At 55.9% G+C, this 19,179-nt stretch overlaps 1 protein-coding gene across 1 annotated transcript in view; it reads right to left on the bottom strand.

The window, feature by feature from the left end:
- Positions 1 to 1,246: 1,246 nt before the first annotated feature.
- LRP1 (LDL receptor related protein 1) overlaps positions 1,247 to 19,179 on the bottom strand; it is an 88,110-nt gene continuing 70,177 nt past the window's right edge. The window contains exons 56-89 of the mRNA XM_049783052.1: positions 17,923 to 18,106; positions 17,727 to 17,812; positions 17,472 to 17,591; positions 16,452 to 16,639; positions 16,125 to 16,330; positions 15,335 to 15,523; positions 14,280 to 14,428; positions 13,779 to 13,872; positions 13,552 to 13,668; positions 13,222 to 13,341; positions 12,758 to 12,880; positions 12,461 to 12,586; positions 11,973 to 12,089; positions 11,257 to 11,363; positions 11,045 to 11,177; positions 10,385 to 10,504; positions 10,081 to 10,203; positions 9,619 to 9,759; positions 9,390 to 9,524; positions 9,182 to 9,301; positions 7,585 to 7,853; positions 6,126 to 6,304; positions 5,664 to 5,770; positions 5,388 to 5,504; positions 4,672 to 4,848; positions 4,425 to 4,565; positions 4,147 to 4,320; positions 3,735 to 3,896; positions 3,237 to 3,411; positions 2,964 to 3,065; positions 2,775 to 2,839; positions 2,587 to 2,677; positions 2,346 to 2,490; positions 1,247 to 2,202 (exon numbers count right to left, since the gene is read on the bottom strand). Coding sequence (XP_049639009.1) covers positions 2,062 to 2,202; positions 2,346 to 2,490; positions 2,587 to 2,677; positions 2,775 to 2,839; positions 2,964 to 3,065; positions 3,237 to 3,411; positions 3,735 to 3,896; positions 4,147 to 4,320; positions 4,425 to 4,565; positions 4,672 to 4,848; positions 5,388 to 5,504; positions 5,664 to 5,770; positions 6,126 to 6,304; positions 7,585 to 7,853; positions 9,182 to 9,301; positions 9,390 to 9,524; positions 9,619 to 9,759; positions 10,081 to 10,203; positions 10,385 to 10,504; positions 11,045 to 11,177; positions 11,257 to 11,363; positions 11,973 to 12,089; positions 12,461 to 12,586; positions 12,758 to 12,880; positions 13,222 to 13,341; positions 13,552 to 13,668; positions 13,779 to 13,872; positions 14,280 to 14,428; positions 15,335 to 15,523; positions 16,125 to 16,330; positions 16,452 to 16,639; positions 17,472 to 17,591; positions 17,727 to 17,812; positions 17,923 to 18,106 — 4,743 coding nt within the window. The 3' untranslated portion in view covers positions 1,247 to 2,061. The remainder of the gene's footprint in view (positions 2,203 to 2,345; positions 2,491 to 2,586; positions 2,678 to 2,774; positions 2,840 to 2,963; positions 3,066 to 3,236; positions 3,412 to 3,734; positions 3,897 to 4,146; positions 4,321 to 4,424; positions 4,566 to 4,671; positions 4,849 to 5,387; positions 5,505 to 5,663; positions 5,771 to 6,125; positions 6,305 to 7,584; positions 7,854 to 9,181; positions 9,302 to 9,389; positions 9,525 to 9,618; positions 9,760 to 10,080; positions 10,204 to 10,384; positions 10,505 to 11,044; positions 11,178 to 11,256; positions 11,364 to 11,972; positions 12,090 to 12,460; positions 12,587 to 12,757; positions 12,881 to 13,221; positions 13,342 to 13,551; positions 13,669 to 13,778; positions 13,873 to 14,279; positions 14,429 to 15,334; positions 15,524 to 16,124; positions 16,331 to 16,451; positions 16,640 to 17,471; positions 17,592 to 17,726; positions 17,813 to 17,922; positions 18,107 to 19,179) is intronic.

The following is a 19,179-nucleotide window of genomic DNA, read 5'->3' as shown; positions in this document are numbered from 1 at the left end:
GTCTAAACACATAGCTTGCCCAAGAAGGGAAGAAAGGCTAAGCAGGTTGAATGGAGCAGGGAGGGAAGTCAGAGAGTGAAAGGCAAGGGGAGTTGGGTCAGGATTTGCTATTGCCCCCCCCCCCCCCATCTCAAAGTCGCTGGCTGTCGAGAGACTCTGATCCTTTCTCAGGCTGAGCCAGTGTGAACCGTTGTGACCTTCTGCTGGGAAGGGCTGCCCTCTTTGAATGTGGCCGTCCTTTCCTGTCAACCCCTGGGAAGCCAAGAAATGATTGGTGACCTGAGTCTGTTTGTGGCCTATGGGGCTTGGTATTCCCAGTGCTCCTTATTGCACTGGGGACCCCTCCTCCCTCATCAATTCTCCTAAATCCAGAATTCTACTCTGGGCATCTGTTTATAATTAGTTCCCACAAAGTGTGAAATGTTAGCAGCTCAAGACAAATTCAGGCTGAGAGCTGTATAGGGCCATCATTTTTTTTTTGTTTGTTTGTTTTTTGGGCAATACCCAGCGATGCTCAGGGGTTTCTCCTGGTTCTACAGGCAGGAATTACTTATGGCAATGCTCAGGGGACGATATGCGATGCCAGGGATTGAACCCAGGTCGGCTGAATGCAAAGCAAACGCCCTACCTGCTGCATTACACTTTGGCCCTGTATGGGCCATCTTGAAGGATCAGGAGGCTCTTTACAACCTCTCTGGGTTTATTTTTATTTCTCAGTATGGGAGATCATTTTGACTAGCAGAGGGGCTTGTGCCTATAAATAAATGTCAAAAAAAAAACCCACAAAAAACAAATAGGGGCCAGAGTGGTGGCGCTAGCGGTAAGGGGCATGCTGTCTTGCACCCGCTGACGTAGGATGACCTGGATTTGATACCCCCCACCCACCTCCGCGTCCCATATGGTTCCCCAAGCCAGGAGAGATTTCTGAGCGCATAACCTCAAGTAACCCCTGAGCGTCACAGGGTGTGGCCCACCCCCTCCCCCCCAAAAAAACAAACACCACACCTTACAGTGTCAGAAAGTCAGAAAGAGCACAAGATCCAGCTAGAGAGTTGAAGTTAACTGCTGGAGGCCACACAGGGAGAAATCTGTCTTTCTGTTCAAGACTTGTGCCATCCCTTCCCCAGCCACCAAGAGGCAGAGAGGAGGGCAGGGCACCTCCAGCACAAAGCTCCCCCAGGTGGCCACAGAGGGCAAGACACAGTTCAGTTCCAGGACTCTCACACAAGTAGAAGACACAAGTGACTTTTTTTTTTTTTTTTTTTTACAATTTTATTTATAACAATATCTGTGTTATTTAGTTGTAAAGGAATTCAGCAAAAATTATTAAAACGTTCGTGTCCCAAAACGGGGCTGCTCGCTTGCCCTTTCTTGGCATGCCCCACCTCCTCATCCCCAGGGAGGGAAGGCTTGGGGGGCTGGGGGACCAAAGATAGTCCCCAGCCCTGGGAGCCTCGGCAGGGGGTACTGGAGAGTGAAGGGCCTGTCTGGGACGAGTAGAGCGTGGCCATCTCAGAGGTGCCCTTCGAGGGAGGCTGGGGCGGCCCCCCCCAAGAAGAACTAAAAAATGCCATCTTTCCTTCCTGCCCTCAGCCAAAGTCAGAGCTTCTGGGGAGGCAGAGGTCCTCTCCCTCCCTGGAACCAGCCCTTGGGGAGCTGGGTGTGGGGGAGCGGGAGGGGAGAGCCTTGACAAAGTGTCTCATACAGGGAGAGGGTGCACCACCAGCTCTCCCAGTGGGGTGCGATTCAGTGGGAAGGTGCTCCTTGGGGCTCCCTCAGAACTGTAAGCAGGAACCCTCCCTCCCAAAGCCCCCTCCCTGAAGGCAGCATTGGGGGGTGGGGATTGCTGAGGAGCAGGCAGGAAGGAGGAGAACGGAAAGAGATAATACTGTGCTCGCTTGCTCACTTGCTCACTCACATATAAAAAGTAATTCCTTCATTTTTACATTTATACACCCCGGCCAGGCCAGGGAAGGGCTGGCTGGCAGGAGGGGGCTCATTGGAAGAATTCTCTGGCAGGGGTCAGGAGGTGCTCTGGGGAAGTCCGAGGGAGGCAGAACCCTATGCCAAGGGGTCCCCTATCTCGTCCTCAGGACCCCGGCCCAGCAGTTCTCTCTTCTCATCCGTGCTGGCCAGGGAGTGACGGCTGCCGTGGCCACCCATGTACAGAGTGGCGTACACGGGGTTGGTGAAGTTGGTGGGCTGTGGGGAGAGGGTCTATGAGGGCTCTGGAGCCGGGCTCGGTGGCCTAGGTCTCCCACCGCTCCCCTGGGTCCCATGGTCCAGCCTAACCCTCCCCCCGCCCCGCAGCCCCTATAACCTTTTCCTCGGTACACCCGGCCCACCTTGTCAGGGTCCAGGGCAAAATCGGCGTCCAGGAGGCCCCCCACGTCATCAGGCTCCCCGCCTTCGTACATCTTGTAGGTGGGGTTCCCAATCTCCACATTCATGGCTCCATTGGTCATCCGCTGATGCTGGAAACCCTTAGCCCTGAAAAGAGGCAGGGGTGTAAGGGACAGGGTTCTGGGTGGGGCAAGGATGGGGTGAAGAGAAATAGCTAGGATGGGTGGGATTCCTATGACTTACCCCCGGACCCGTCGCTTGTACCAGAACACCACGCCAGCCACCAGGATCAGCAGCAGCAGCAAGAGCAGAGGGATCAGGATGGAGACCATGTCTGAGGAAGGAACAGGAGACAGTCAGAGGGACCCCAAGACAGGAGCCCATTCGCCCCTTCTGGTTCCACAGCTGCCTGCCCCAGCACCACCACCTACGTGCAGGCTGCTCTTGGCTGACCACAAGCTCTTCACACTGGGGTCCGGTCGTGTGTGGAGGGCACCTACAGAAAGGAGGGCAGGAGTGAACAAGTGTGACCCCCACAGTCAAGGCTGTCAAGGATATGAACGGGCTCCCCGCATGTGTGAGGAGTGGGAAGCAGCCCTTCGGGGTCCAGATGGACTCACTGGCACTTGGGCATCATCTTGCTGTCCATGGAGCAGGATCCACCATTGCTACAATGGCCCTCGCAGGTCAGGCAGCTTGGGGCCATTCGGCCATCAGAGCAGCTGTGGAGGCAGTGAGAGTCTGGGTGGTCTGGGAGGCAGAGCCCTCTGGGGTGAGAAGCTGAGGGATGGGGCTAGGAGAGAGCAGGGACTGGGGCAAGTGTGGTGGTGGAGGGCAGGGTGGTGGAAGGGGCAGGGTCGTGGAGGGGCGGGGCCAGGAAGGGGCACGCTCACTTGCAGGTGACATCTCCATTCTGCTTGTTGACTGAGCAGCTGCCTTCCAGACAGCGGTTACATTTATTAATCTCACAACGTGGGCCCTCGAAGTAGGCGGTGCAGCGGCACTGGCGGGGACCACCAGGCATCATCTGGCACGTGCCGAAGTTCTCACAGTAGCCTGAGCATTGTCCTGTTGGTAGGCAGGACAGCCTTAAGCCTCCCTCTTGGGACAGTCCTCTACGAGAGTGGGGGGTGCTGAGGACCCCAACTCCTCTAGGTGACTCCGCTCGCTCCTCCCGATCCCTCTGCTACCCCACCCCATGCCCAGCCAGTCAGCTTGTGGGTCCCAGGAACTGTTGAGGCAAGAGGGCTGTGCTTCCTAGGGACGATGCTTTCCAGGAAGCCGTGGGCTGAGACTGACTACGAGTGAGGGCCCTGCTCTTCGAACTTGCCCTGTGGCTGCCAGATCCCCAGTGGCAACCCCTCTGTCCCAGCTGCAGGGAGGTGACTTACGGAACTGGCAGCGATCACCCAGGAAACCCGAAAGGCAGCGGCACTGGGGCTGGTTGCCCTGGTTGACAGTGCAGGTACTGTTGTTGGCGCAGTAGCCCGCACACACCTGCTGGGTGCATCTAGGGCCCGTGAAGCCTGTGGGGCACCGGCATGTGGGCATGCCTGGCAGGAGAGAATGTGTGAGCGGGGCTGTGGCCCACGAACCCACCCAGCCTCCGCAAGGGAAGTAGGCTAGGGAGCCTGGCCTGGCAGGAGGAGGACAGAACAGAGCCAGCCCCAACCCTCTCTTCCCGCCCAGGGATGTGGACACGAGGTCATGTGGGGCAGTGGAGCAAAACCGAATGGGGCAGAGTTGGTGGAGTGGGGTACTAGTGGGGTGGAGCCAGGAGCGGTCTCGGCAAGAGAACCATACCAGAGGGGGAGGCAGCACAGGTGCCCCCGTTGCGACAGTACTCCCAGCACTGGTCCAGTTCACACTTGTCACCGGTGTAGCGGGGCTGGCAGCGGCACTTGGGCTGCCTGCGGGCATTGAAGAAGCAGCTGCCGCCATTGAAGCATTGCAGGTTACAGGTTCCAGGCTGAGGCGCTGAGGGGATGAACAGCGGGGCCAGTTAGGGACCTGGGGAGTCAGGGCCACAGGAGGAAAGTTAGGGGCCTCTGGGGGCTGTGCGCCTGTGCACCCGTGCTTACCATCAGGTGGGGGTGTTGGTGAAGGCACAGCCACGCAGGTACCATTGTCCAGCCGCTTGCCATTGGGACAGGTGCAGACGGGCCCGCTGGGGCTCAGCAGGCAGAGCCACTCACACTTCTTGCGATCACAGGGGTTGGTCACTGCAGATGTGGGCCGGAGTGGGGGTAGGAGGAACCCTGAGTCAACAGACCAGAACCCTTTTCTGCCCCCACAGGCCCTTAGACCAGGCGCTCCCTTGGCTCCCACCTTCAGGCTGTTTGTGCTGGTGGTATAGCACCACGTCAGAGGCATGGCTCAGGCCACCTGTCAGGTTGATCAAGGGGCTCTGTCCAAACTTTGAGATCTTGAAGACACGATTATTGCTGTAGGTGACGCCATAGATGTAGTCCTCAAAGACATCGATGCTGAAGGGGTGAGTCAGGCCTGGGGGAGTAGCTGGAACTCAGCAGGAACTCAGGCCCTGGGGGCGTCATCCTGGACACCAGCCTGGATGGTTCCTCAGCACTTCAAACTCATCATGCCCCCAATCAACTACCTCCTGCCCCGTTTCTTCTCTTGTGGACAGTATTAATCTTTTTTTTCTTTTACTAGGTCACATCTGGTACTGCTGGGGGCTATCCTACTTCTGGGCTCAAGGGTCACTCCCAGCACTGCTCAGAGGACCTTAGGTAGCCTGAGATTGAATTCAAGCCTCCCCCAGGTAAAGCATGAGCTCAGCCTGTTACGCTCTCCATCCCACTTGTAGGGTCAGGACTGACTTCTGGCCCTTCTCACCATATTTTCTAGGTTCCTACAGGAGCCCTTGTGGCCTCCATACAGTCCCTGCTGTATGGAGAAGGAATAGTGGGAAAGTAGTTAGGACCAGGCAGAAGAAATTTAGTGGATGCTGGGTGAACCTTGGGCTGGGTGGGGATATGGGAGGCCCTAGCTGGGGCTGGCTGAGGCCGAAAGAGGACACTGACCTCGTTTGCTGTCAGCAGCCACGATGGGGTCTGTGCCATTGAACCGGATGCTGCCGATGACCGAGAGCTTGGCATCTGCCCAGTAGAGCCGTTCATTGTAATAATCAACAGCCAGTCCTGGTGAGACAGAGAGCACAGTGATGGCTCAACTTATGCCATCCCAGATCTGGCCACATGACCACTCCAACAGCTTCTTCTGTGGGGGAAAAGCCTCAGTAACCTTGGCACCCCATCCCAGTCCAAACTCCTGTCCCTCCCATGGCCGATGCCTCGGACCTGTGGGCCACTGGATGTTCTCTTGCACCAGAGTCTCCCTTAGGGTCCCATCCATCGCGGCCGTTTCAATCTTGGGATGGTTCCCCCAGTCTGACCAGTACATGGTGCTGGGGAGAGAGAAGCCATTGAGTGCGGTAGTCAGGGGAGATCAACCAAGAGAGGTCACAGCTGACCATTAGGAGGGGTTCTCACTGCCTCCTGCAGAGCTTCCTATCAAGTTAAGGAGCTTTTTACTCTACAACCACAATGGGTTGATGGAAACCACAAAGAGCCCAGGACTTGTCAAGCCCAACCCATGCATCCTTGCCAGCACAGGCTGGGGGCAGCTGGAAGACCAAAGGCTGTAAGGACATGACCTTAATATGGTCTGTGAGTGGAAATGCATGCCTACAGGTCTTGGGCACCCACCCATCTCAGGAGTCTCCTCAACCCGGGCGCCTCCACCCCCAGGCCTCTGCCCACCCCCTCAGTGGGTCCACCACGATGGCATGGGGCTCGTCGATCATGCCCGAGATGAGGGTCTTGCGATTCTCGCCCTTCATCTGGGCCACCTCAATCACGTCTCGGCCTGAGTCAGTCCAGTACACGTTCCCGGCCACCCAGTCGATGGCGATGCCCCTGGGCATCTTCAGTCCTGAAATCTGAGTGGAAAGGGCGGAGGTCAGAGTTAGGGCTACTACTCTCTACCCCTGCCACTAGCTCATCCATACAGAAAATCATCCCAGGGGCCAGGGAGATAGCATAATGGGTAAGGCATTTGCCTTGCATGCGGCAGATTTAGGTTTGATTCTGGCACTCCGTATGGTCACCTGAGTCAGCCAGGAGTGAACTCTGAGGGCAGATTCAGGTGTGGGCTCCCCCCCGCACCAAAAAAATAAAAAGTCACTCTAGGCTGAGATGCAGTTCCCTGCCTTATCTAACTTTTTTTTTGAAGGGGACCACACTTGGTGGTCATCAGGGCTTATTCTCAACTCTGAGCTCAAGCATCATACTCTCAGGATTGGCCACATGAAAGGCAGTGCCTTCCTTGCTACCTCACCAGCCACTCCCTAGCTTTATCTAATGTACCCTGCATAAAGCTTTCCTGGATAATTGTCATTACTATTAGGTTTGGGGTGGCACACTTGGCAGAGCTCAGGAGACCATATGCAGTATCCTAGATGGAACTGAGTTGGTGAATTCAAGGCAAGTGCCTTATCTCTTTTACTGTCTCTGGCCCTGTGGGACATTATTACCCTCTTTTTCTTTTATTTATTTATTTTGTTTTTGGGGCCACACCAGTGACGTTCAGAGGTTACTCCTGGCTCTTGGCTCAGAAATGTCTCCTGGCAGGCACAGGGGACCATATGGGATGCCAGGATTCGAACCACCGTTGGTCCAGGGTCAGCTGTTTGCAAGGCAAATGCCCTACTGCTCTGCTATCTCTCCGGCCCCTTGTTTTGGTTTTTGGGTCACACCCGGCAGCGCTCAGGAGTTGCTCCTGGCTCTAAGTTCAGAAATCGCTCCTGGCAGGCTCAGGGAACCATATAGGATGCTGGGATTGGCAAATGGCCTACCTCCATGCTATCTCTCCAGCCCCTATTACCCTCTTTTACAGAGGTTCTAAATGAGGCCAAAGTACTGAATGGATTGGCCAAGATGAATTTAGCGGGTGGAGATAACAGTGACGAACTAAATGGAGCTCTGTTGCAGGAGGCCTGTTTGTACTGTGTCCTGCACCCTCAGGCTGCGATGTGGTCCAGCTGGTTACCAGCCACTCTCACCACTCTGCCTACTTGTCCATGCCAAGAACCAAGTCTGCCCTTGCCAGGCGCCCCCATGCCCTTTCTGATATCTTTTCCATACTCTGCTCTGAACCACTTGCTCTTTAATCTTCCTACCGAACCCGTGCCTCCGCGTGGACCCCAGGCTTGGTACTCACATTGAGGTGGGTGACACCTCGGTCAATCTGCCGCCGGTGGCGATTAGAAGTGGTGGGAGGAGCGGCAGGTGGCAGGCTGTGGTAGGAGATGGTGCCCGTGTGCCAGTTGGTCCAATAGACCCGGCCTGCCTTGACGTGGACATCCATAGCATCAATGCGAACACTCTCATCACCCTGGAAGGCCTGCTCATAAGCCGAATGTGGATGGCTGGGGAACAGGCTGCGGATCTCATTGTCATCAGCGATGTACAGGACCTGGTACTCAGAGCCTAGAGGGGCAGGAGGCCAAATTCTGCGTCTGAGTGAAAGATTGGGGCAGCTGGGACTGGGATTGGAGGAAGACCTGGGTTGTGGTCCCCATAAAGCTCAGACCCTTCATGTGGACTTGCCTTACTTCCTAACACAGCAGCTGCCCCCAACCAGAGGCCCCTTTCATCCTACATTAGTGTTACTGGGTAGGCTCCAGCCTCAGCCCTCTCCTCTCCCCTACCCTGAATTGATCTAGTGTGACCTGTCTGGGCAGTTGCCATGTTCCTCCAGCACCAGGATTTTCTGGCTACAAGTACCACACCCACAGCTGCATATTGTAAAGTGTGTGCTCTCAGCATACATCATATGTGGGGTGTGCAGGCAGAGAGCTGGGGTATATAGGCATGGACATGGAGACTGTACAGGCCTGGGCATGGGGTATAGGTTTGCAGGGAATGGGATGCACTTGGGCTTGTGTGGTAAGATTGAGGGTACAGGGCCCGGAGAGATAGCACAGTGGCGTTTGCCTTGCAAGCAGCCGATCCAGGACCAAAGGTGGTTGGTTCGAATCCCCGGTGTCCCATATGGCCCCCTATGCCTGCCAGGAGCTATTTCTGAGCAGACAGCCAGGAGTAACCCCTGAGCAACGCCGGGTGTGGCCCAAAAACCAAAAAAAAAAAGATTGAGGGTATTGATTGGTCGCAGGTGTACAGAGATTTGTGTGTGTGCAGTGTGGGAATTTGTATAGGGGAGAACTTAATTTATTCTTATCCAAACCAAAAAAGAAATAAATAGATGAGGGATTGGATGTATTGACTAATGGGGTGGAAGAAATCCTTTCTCAAGGGATATTATATACCAAACCATCACCTTGTACACATTAAAGATATCACTTTTTTTTTGAGGGGGGGGGGTCTATATTAGGATGATGCTCAGGACTTATTCTGGTTTTGCACTTAGGAATCACTCACTGAGGTGCTCATGGAATCATATGGAATGCCAGGAATTGAACTAGGGTCAGCCACATGCCAAGCAAGTACACTACCCACAGTACTATCACTCTGGCCAAAATACTTTTGTTAATTATACTTTAATAAACTGAAAAAGTAAGTGTAATGGGAGTATGCATGTTTGTGATTGGGGCCATGTCTGTGGCCTCTTTGGAGGGGTAGGTGAGCAGGCCAGAAGGGCATGTGTGTGCTGTACACAAACATTTCAAACTGTGCTGCACCTAAAACACTTCAGATGAACCAGGAGATGCTCACTCTGTGCTGCCTCTTTGTACCCATGGAAGTACAGCTGAGAACCCACCCACTCTTCCAGCCCTCCTTTCCCCGGGCTTCCAGACCTTCAGCCTTGCAGGTATTATGCGTCTTCATGAAGTTCCGAGCACAGCTGCAGAGGTGGCCGCCTTTGGTGTTATTGCAGAGCTGTGAGCAGGTTCCGAAGTTCAGGCACTCATTGATGTCTGGGGTTACATGGAAGGGTCATACAGAGCCCTAAGACGGGAGTCTCTGTCTCCCTATCCCCCTCCTCTTTGGCTCCCCCTCTCCTACCCTGGCATCCGGGCTGGCCAGGCACGGTGTGGAAGCCAGAGCGGCAGGCGCAGTAGGCGGCTTTCTCTGTGCGGACGCAGCGCGCCTCATCCCCACAGATGCTGGCGTTGGTGGCGCAGCTGGTCAGCTTGGGGTCTGTGGGGACAGAGAGTGGGTCCCCTCTCCTGATCCACTGGGGCCTGGGTTCTGGCTCTTGGCTGCTTCCTAGGGAGGCCCTGAACTCGCTCACCAATGCTGCAGTCTTCCTCATCGGACCCGTCCCCACAGTCATCAAACATGTTGCAGCGCAGGGAGGAGGAGAGGCAGCGCTGGTTCCGGCACAGAAACTCCTTCTTGTCCTTGCAGTGGGCAGCTTGGGCCGTGGGGGACTCTGGGGAGGGGAGGAGCCTCAGGTTCTGGGTATTCACCCCTGCTCCTCCTCCCATGGGGTCCCCCGTTTGCCCATCATAGATATAGGTGGGTCCCTAAAGCTTGCAGGGGAAGCTGTTAAACATTAGATCCCTATTCTCCACCTATCTGGTCCTAGGGCTTCTTGCTCCCAAAGATGGGTTCCCAGGCTCCCAACAATAGATGCTCCCCTTCCTGGGTGAGTTCACTTAGCAGACCTAGCTCCTTCTAGACCAGTACCACTTCCTGGCCAGCACCCTCACTGCAGGTAACCCTGCAGGACCCCTCTCACTGGTCTTCTTACCACAGTCTTCTTCATCAGTCCCATCCCCGCAATTGTCCGTTCCGTCACATTGGCGGCCGATCCACAGGCAGACACGGTCATTCTTGCACCGGAAGGGCCGGTTGGGTGGGCACACAAACCGGGCTGAGACAGGAAGAGACGGAGGAAAAACCAGGCTGGAGAGAGGTGGGACACCAGGAGCAAGAAAACCCGCCCCTCGTGGCTCCACCCCTTGACTGAGGCTTCCCCCTCTTGTGGCCCTGCCCTCTACCCCCCCCCCCCCCCGCCCACCAGATCCCCATCCACTCCAGTACTGCCATCTCACCACACTCCTCCGGGTTCTCATCTGAGTTGTCCCCACAGTCGTCCTCGCCATCGCACTTCCATGCCAGTGGCTTGCACAAGGTGTTGTTGCACTGGAATTCATCCAGGGGGCAGGTCCTCACTGGGCACAGTGGGAGCAGAGTGAAGAATGAGCCCTAGATCCCAGTTGCTGGTTGTCCAAACCCTTCCCTCTCAATCAGGAGCCCAGAAGGGCCCCCCAGGGGTGCCCTAGGTAAGCCAGATTGAACCTATGCCTCCTTATTTTCTACCAGCTGGAAGCCCATGCAGAACTGCCCCTTCTGGGTGCAGGAATGGCCCTTAGAGAAGGGTTCCAGAGCTACTGTGGTTCTATGGAAAAGGATTCATGCCACTGGGCAGGGAGGAAGTCAGGAGACCCAGGTTCCATTTCCAGAACCACCAGGGCAGAACTGGGATGTCTACTTCCATGTAGAGTTTCTGCTTTTGCGGCCTTCTCGGCCTGGGCCTTCACCCTATGCCCTCTGGGCCACTAAGCGGGGCAGGCAGTCAAGTCAGGGTGAGTCATAGGGCCCCGTGAGGCTATTTCTCAGCACAGATGAGCTTGTAAGCGGAGCATGTGTGGACTTGCCCAAAGGAATGGGTGGCTGACAAAGTACAGTTTAGAGCTCAGCCAGGGTCTCACCCCCAGTGCCACAGGCTTCCTCGTCGCTGCCATCCATACAGTCGGCATCGGCGTCACAGCGCCAGCGCAAGGGGATGCAATGGGAACTCTTGCACTGGAACTGGTCGATGTCACAGCGGGGTGTACAGTCTTTCTGTGGGCCCAGAGGCAGGCATGTTGGTCATCTTCCTGTGAACCCGTCATCCCCCTTCTCCTCTCCGGTCCCCACCCACCTCATCAGATCCGTCTGCGCAGTCATGGTCCCCATCACACTTCCAGCGTCCCGCGATGCAGCGGCCATTGGCACAGGAGAACTCGCTCTCAGAGCAGGGTCGAGGTGCTGAGGAAGGATGGGAAAAGACAGGCCCCGGGAGGTGGACACAGGGACATAGCCCTTTGGGGCATCTAGGGCCCTGGTCAGAGTGTGTCACCCGTTCCTGTGCCCCTAGACCATGGATGGCATGACTGAGATGCTCAACCACACCATGCGAGCAGCTGGCTGTCCTCATGCCAGCCCAGCCACAGAGGGGTGCCCACACTTACCCCAGGGGTCAGACACAGGAGAGAGGGTGGGTAACTGCCTGCCCTTGGGACAGACATTGTGGGGTTGAGAAGCGGCAAGAGTACTGAGACAAGCACTAGGGGCCAGAAGAGGGTGATGGGCTGAGGCACAGCACAGGGACGGGGGGGCTCTGGGCATAGGTGAGCGGGTGGGGGGGTGTGGGCACATCAGAGACACCTACCTCTGCACCCCCGAGAGGACAGTGTGAAAATGGAGAGAAACATGAGATGAGGTGAAATGGTACAAACTTAAATACATGACATGGAGTGGGGTGGGCTGGCGGAGTGGGGACGGGGACTCCACACCCCCAGCCCTGGGAGGGGCGGCCAGGTGGGAGGGGCGGCGGAGTACTGCTCAGGGAGGGGCTGAGGGTTCCAGGGGACATACTGCAGCTCTCCTCGTCGGAATTGTCCCCACAGTCATTGTCATAGTCACACTGCCAGCGGCCCGGCACACAGCGGTTGTTTTTACAGCGAAACTGGTAGGGTTCACAGGTCCGCTCATCTGCAAAGGGGGGCATAGCCAGGATGGGGGGGGGAACAACACATTAGGGTGGGGCCCCAGGCCACCATAGGGGAGGGGATAGGCAGTCTGGGAGAAGCCCACAATGAGAAGTTCTGGCCCTCCCCTAGCCTTGAATGGGTGGGGAAAGAGGGGCTCCTAGAGGTGGGCAGAGAAGGACCCATACAGGCAAGCCTCCTTGGTGGCGGCTGGGGTGGCATCAGAAGACTGTGGCTCCTGAGTAGAGACAAGGCAGCCCCAGACCTCCTTCCCCCATTCTGTGGGCAGAGCCTCCTGTCAGTGGGTGTAGCCCCTGATGGAGTGCATCCCGCTAGTATGTGTACCCCCTAAAAGTAGGGGCTTAGGCAGCTCACCACACTCTTCCTTGGGCTCATCTGAGCCATCTCCACAGTCATCCTCCCCGTCACACTTCCAGCGCGCAGGGATGCAACGGCCCGAGTCCTTGCAGCGGAACTCGTCCACGCCACAGGTCATCTGGGCTGCAGGGGCGGCGGGGAGGGGAAAGGGGTTTTAGAAGTGGCGGAGACTGGGGGTGGGGGGGGTAGCGGCTGAGGGGGCCACATGGGAGGGGGTGGGAGCAGCAACACGCCCAGGGGGTGCTGGGCTCCTGTGATAGGGAGCTCTCTGCGGGAGGGCACCCAGCAACTCACTGCAGTTGGCAGGCTCATCGCTGCCGTCCACGCAGTCATTGTCTCGGTCACACACCCAGACTCTGGGGATACAGCGCTTGGTGATGGAGCACTGGAACTGGTTGGGGGCGCAGGTCACCTCAGCTGCAAGGCGGGAGGGTGAGGATCTGCTTGCTTCAAACCATCCTGTTGCCCCCATCCCCCACCGCCACCCCTGCCTGCCTGCCTGCCCAGGCTTGGGAGACGGGGGCACTTAATCTCTGAGTTTGTTGCTTTTGTTTTCTGGATCTGCACACCTCTTTGTCAAGCACGATGATTTTATGAGCCAACCAAGTCACACCCGATAGAATTTATGTCGCCCATCTAAGAAGGCTGCTCCGCAGCCGCACGGGTCTCCAGCAGAAGCAGTGGGGGTGATTGCAATGTGAATCACGCCTTGCCGATCTCACCTACCACCCCAGCCCCACCTGCCCCGGGGCACTCACGACAGTCCCTCTCGTCCTCCCCATCGCCACAGTTGTCCTGTCCGTTGCAACGGAAGATGCCAGGAATACAGCGGTTGGTGTTGGTGCACTTGAACTGACTGGGCAGACAGACGTGGATGTCTGAGGGGGAGGGGAGAGGTAATTGATGCTGGATGGAAGCGGGGAACGCGGGCAGCACCCCATCTCCTCCATTCCCTCTGTGGGAGGTGCCCTGGGGACGTTTCTGCTGCAGGAACATAGCCTGGAATACAGCCTGAGGGAGGCTGACGTGGGTGGAACCCCAAACCCAGAGAGACCCAGGGAGAAAGGGGGGGCACCGGGACCATTTACCGCAGTTGGCCTCGTCACTGTTGTCTTGGCAGTCATTGTCTCCATCACAGATGAAAGCGGGGTTCGTGCAGATGCCAGTGGAGCACTGGAATTGTCCAGGCCTGCACTTGAACTCGGCTGCAAAGAGGGGTGTTGAATTAGAGAGAGGTGATGAGGGGCAGAAGCCCTCAGATCTGGGGGAGCCTGGTTGTCCTGACCCCCAACTCTCCGTCCCTGCCGGTACTCACGACAGTCCGAGGGCTCATCTGAGCGGTCCCCACAGTCATCCTCCGTGTCACACTTCCACCAGAAGGGGATGCATTTGTCGTTCTTGCACACAAACTGGGGGGCAGGCGGGGGCGAGAGGGGTTGGTGGGGGTCCGGTGGGCCCAGGAGGTTTTCTTTTGAGGGGCGGGGATGTTTTAAAGAGGTGGTGGGGTCAGGGTGTTTTGGGGGGAAGGTTGTATGGGATGAAAGGTTGGGACTTAATGGGTGCAAGAGGGTCAGGCCTGGGAGTCTTCGTGGTGAGGGGGTAGGAGAGACGGGGTGAGGGTTAGGGTATAGGGTATTTGTGTATGGTGACAGGTATAAAAGGAGTGCTGTGGGGAGACAAGAGGTAGGCAAGAAATGTGGGGGTGTTAGCGTGGAAAAAATAGGCGTGGAAGGACTCTAGGGCAGCTTTTAGGGCCTGAGGAGTTGGGGAACAGGTGTGGGGTCTTGGGGAATCAGGTCTAGGGAAAGTGCCTCACCTGGCTGGCAGTGCAGTTGGATACACAGGTGCGCCCATCGCCGCCCAGGTAGAAGTTGGTGGGACAGGCACACCTATGGCCGCCCCCAGGAGACAGCAGGCACAGGTTGCTGCAGCCCCCGTTATTGACCTTGCACGGGTGGTTGGGCACTGCGGGAAGAGGAAGGAAGAGGCACGGTCACTCCTCACGGAACAAAGAGAAGGGTCATGACTCTGGAAACCAGGCTCTGGTTTCTGGCACACGGTCAACACTGCTTAGTCAGGAGGGAGCTGTGGCCAGAGATGAGCTAGGATTTTCTTTTTTTGGGGGGGGGGGCCACACCCAGCGGTGCTTAGGGGTTACTCCTGGTTATCTGCTCAGAAATAGCTCCTGGCAGGCACGGGGGACCATATGGGACACTGGGATTCGAACCAACCACCTTAGGTCCTGGATCGGCTGCTTGCAAGGCAAACGCTGCTGTGCTATCTCTCCGGGCCCGGGCTAGGATTTTCTTATGATTTTCTTATTTTCTTATGCCCTGTGCCTCCGGAGCAGGCCTATACCATGCCCTGCAGTCTGAAGTCAGATATATATGCCCTAATGCACCCAGATATGCCCCGATACACCCAACATGCCCTGGCCACCTAGGCATGCCCTGTCTATACATAAACCCTATCCACCACACTTAAATTCTCCCCACTAAACCCAGACCCTTCTGACTACTCCCAGACCTCCCCATAAGACAATTGGACCCTCCCCCTACATTTGGACCCTTCCAACTATACCTAATCTCTCCCAAACTACACCCAGACCCACTCCCTTAGTCTCAGGACCCTCCTGCTTAGGTGGTTTAGGCTCTAGTCCAGGCAGAGCTGCAGCCAAGTGAGATGGAGCATAATCTGTCTTCAGAATTCCAGAATTACCTATGTCTGCCAAGCTCAGCTTGGTAGGTGCTGGAGAAAGGGTGTGCACAAATCTCATCTGTGTCTGGGGGGTCCTACAGGTACCCCTTCCCATCTGTGTTGGTCTCTCTAGTCCAGCTCACCCTTTCTCTGTTCCCAACCAGGGTTGCTCACCGTCTGGCTGTCGCAGGGCGTGGAAGACATGGAGGTCCATGGGCCGATGCAGTGTGCTGATGAGGAGGGTTTTGTTGGCACCCGTGGTCTTGTGGGCTCTATTGATGGACTTTGTCTCCCAGTCGGTCCAGTAGACGTAGTCTTCAAACAGGGTCAGTGCGAAGATGTGTGGTATGTCCTGGCTTAGCACTGTAAAAGGATTGGGGGGTGGGAACCCTGGTCAAACTCAAGGTTTCTTACCAGTTGTGTATGTGTGTGTTTGGGTCAGTGATCAGGGTTTGCTTCTAGCTCTGAACTCAGGACCACTTCTGGAAGGTCCAGGGGTCCATATATAGTGCTGGGGATCAATTGACCATGTGCAGGGCAAGTATCCCACCCTTTGTACTATCCCTACATACCCATTCCAGCCCTTCTTAACCCTTTGACAACCCAAAGCACTGACTATCCTCAAGTCAGAGAGCTAAAGAACATAGAGCTCAGATTCAATCATGTTCCCTTTCCCCACTTTTCTATAGTTTCCCAATCAAAAGTCAGGGAAAGGTGATGCTCCTCAATTCAGGCTCCACACCCACCTTCTCAGGGTCCTGTCATGGGAAGGGACCTCAATCCTTCCTCAGGGGCCAGAGGATGCCTTCAAGGATATCACCTGGGGTGCTTTGACCACCCTCCATAACTCAAGGATGTCATTCTGAAATCATGTCCTCTGGCTTTTATGCCCACTCTTGCCCGAGAGGTCTGCTCTCTTATTGCTTTGGCCCCCTAACCCAGCAGGTCTACTGTGCCGACTGACCAATATGGCGGTTGGAACCATCTAGGCTGGCAAATTCAATGTAGTCTTCTCGAGCATCGGCCCAGTAGATGCGCTCAGTGACATAATCCAATGTCAGCCCATTAGGCCACGTGATCTTGGTGTCCACAATGACGCTGCGGCCAGACCCGTCCATGCCAATTCGGCCAATAAGTGAGTGGTCACCCCAATCGGTCCAGTACAGGTACCTGGCAAGAGAGCGAGCAGTGAGGCTCCTGGAATCTGGTGGCTGGGTCCACCAGAGTCTGTATGGAGGCTGGAGCACATTGCCTGCTCTCAGGGGCTCCCCCACCTTCTTTGCCAGCATACCCATTCTGCACATCCACTACCAGCGCCCGGGGCTCTCGGAGGCCAGAGCTGACCAGCACAGTCCGATAGGCCCCATTGAGCTTGGACACTTCGATGGTGTCACGGCCTTTGTCGCACCAATACAGGTTGCCGCCCACCCAGTCCACAGCCAGTCCATCTGGGTTGCTGAGGCCTGTCCGGTGCAGCACCTATTGGGGAACAGGGCAAGGGGATTACTGGATGACTTAGGCAGGACCTTTAACCCCTAAAGCTCTGCAGCCTCGTGATGGGGAAGACGCTGCACGGGAGGACCCTGTATAGTCTGAGGCTCTTGGACAGAGACCATAGTGTCCCCACCGTGCCTAGGCATGGGTTCAAGAAAGGTGGACCACCTAGGATCACCCACTGACAATCAGGAAAAGATCTTCTAGATTCCAGCTGTGTCATGAGCCCATATGGGATGGGGTCAGGTAAGTAAATGTGTGTGTGGTGGAATGCCATAATAATTTGTTTTAAGGGGCCGGAGAGATAGCATGAAGGTAAGGCGTTTGCCTTTCATGCAGAAGGTCATCAGTTTGAATCCAGCTTCCCATATGGTCCCCCATGCCGGCCAGGAGCAATTTCTGAGCATGGAGCCAGGAGTTTCCCCTGAGCACTGCTGGGTGTGACCCAAAAACCACACACACACACACACACACACACACACACACACACACACACACACACACACACACACACACACACACACACACACACACACCACACACACACACCACACACACACAAAGAATTTGTTTTAAAATAAAGTTGCAATTTATTATCAACTCCCTGGCACATGTAAAAAGGGGCCCCGAGTAGAAATAGCTAAAGAAGTCCTGCCTTGGACCAGTGGTTTTCAACAGCTACCAAGTACCGTGCTGACCTACAGGAATGACAGATGGAAACACCCAGGCCTTACTGCCAGGGCTCCCACTGAGAGGGATGACAGAGGACAGGCGTGTTGAGTCAGTGGACCCCTCTCCTGCTCACCGCCCACCTTACCTGCACATTGCTCCCATTAAGATGCATCCTACGGATCATGCTGCCTTGGGTTGTTACGTCAGTCCAGTAAATCATCTGCTCTCGGTAGTCAAAATCCAAGGCGACAGCGTTGTTTAGGCCCTGGATTTGGGGTTGGGGGAGAGGGGTGACAAGCAGTGAGGACAGGATTGGTTAGGAGTGGGTGACAATAAAAGAATCAAACAAAAGAAGCTGTAGTGGGCCTAGGAGATGGATGAGTGGAGGGCCGGCTCGTACCTGCTTCAGCAATGTGTAGTTGGAGCCATCCAGGTTGAGCTTGCGTAGGTAGTACCGGTTGGCAAAAATCAGAAATGGCTCCTCGTCTGGAGACAGGAGTGGGGGGTTCCAGTTCAGCACCTTCCTGGGCTACATTTCAGTGTCCAATTCCCCAACTGACCTAGGCCACATCCCACCCACCCGGTGCCCGTCTTACCCATCACAGCCTTGCAGCTGTGGGGGTCCCCACCCCGCGGGGCGTAGCCTTCCACACACAGACATTTGTAGCTGCCATGAGTGTTGATGCAGCGCTGGCTGCAGGGGAAGGTGGTGCTGCACTCGTCCACATCTGCGCACGTTCGGCCATCGTCCTTCAAGCGGAAGCCAGGACGGCAGCGGCACTGAAGACACAGGGACATAGGGGTTAGGATAGGGGTTGGAGGTCTGCCCAGGAGCTGTAGGACCTCCCAGACTGGAGATGTAGAGAAGCCAGAAGACCTTTTGTGGGGCTGGTTGACTAGAAAGCTGAGCTTTACAGGGGAAGCAGTCAGGGAACCAGTCAGGTGCCCAGCTCCACCCCTCACTAAGTCCCAACAACCACAAAAGACTGTGTTCTGAGTTCAGAGCTCAGGCCGGTCCTGTGTGAGTCCCCTGTACCACTGCTCTTGTGCTTTCCCCAATCCCCGATCAGCTGTCCCATCTTAGGCTCCATTTCTGGTCCCTGCCACCCTCTGGGGGGCCCTCTATGTCACTGAGCCATGGACTCAACTTTAGACCTCCCCTCTTTTGCATTTCACTCCTTGGGGGTGGTGTCTTACGGTGGCTCTGTGGTGCCAACTCTCCCCATACTCCTGTTTCTGGATTAGCAGATCTCTGTGCCTATCAGACACAGAGGCCTCCAGTCCTTCCTTTTCCTGCACCCCTAGTTCATCTGCCAGCAGAGTCTGCAGGCTCCACGTGTACTTCCAGGCCAGAGAGAGCTCAATGGGTTGAGCCCATACTTTGCTTGCAGCAGGCGAGAAAGGTTTTTTTTCTGATTTTTTGGGGGGGTCTATCTGGTGACTGGTGCTCAGGGCCTACTCCTGGTGGGGATTGGGCTGCTATATATGGGATCAAAGCTAGGCCAGCTCATGCAAGGCAAGCATCCTATCCTCTGTACGATTTCTCTGGCCCAAGATTTGTTTTGTCTGCTGCTGAACGCGATGCCTGCAATGCTGCTTGGCATAGCCGGTGCAACTGGCACTGGCACAGAATAAGCTCCTGTCTTATTTTTGGGGGAGAGGGCAATGATGGGTCACACCTGGCTGTGCTTGGGAATCTCAGGGAACTTTATGTGGAGCAGGGGATCAAACCCAGGTGATTGCATGGAAGGCATGGACGTCTCTATCTGACTCCATAAGCCATTATGGAAGGAACATACGAAGGTGGGGTCAGGGGAGGCTCCTGCCAGGTGTGGGGTGTGAAAGCACCAGCC

This window comes from Suncus etruscus, chromosome 11, assembly GCF_024139225.1.
Source record: "Suncus etruscus isolate mSunEtr1 chromosome 11, mSunEtr1.pri.cur, whole genome shotgun sequence".
In the NCBI taxonomy this organism is placed as follows: domain Eukaryota; kingdom Metazoa; phylum Chordata; class Mammalia; order Eulipotyphla; family Soricidae; genus Suncus; species Suncus etruscus.
The sequence above is the reverse complement of the archived record's forward strand: the minus strand, read 5'-3'. Positions and strand labels throughout refer to the sequence as shown.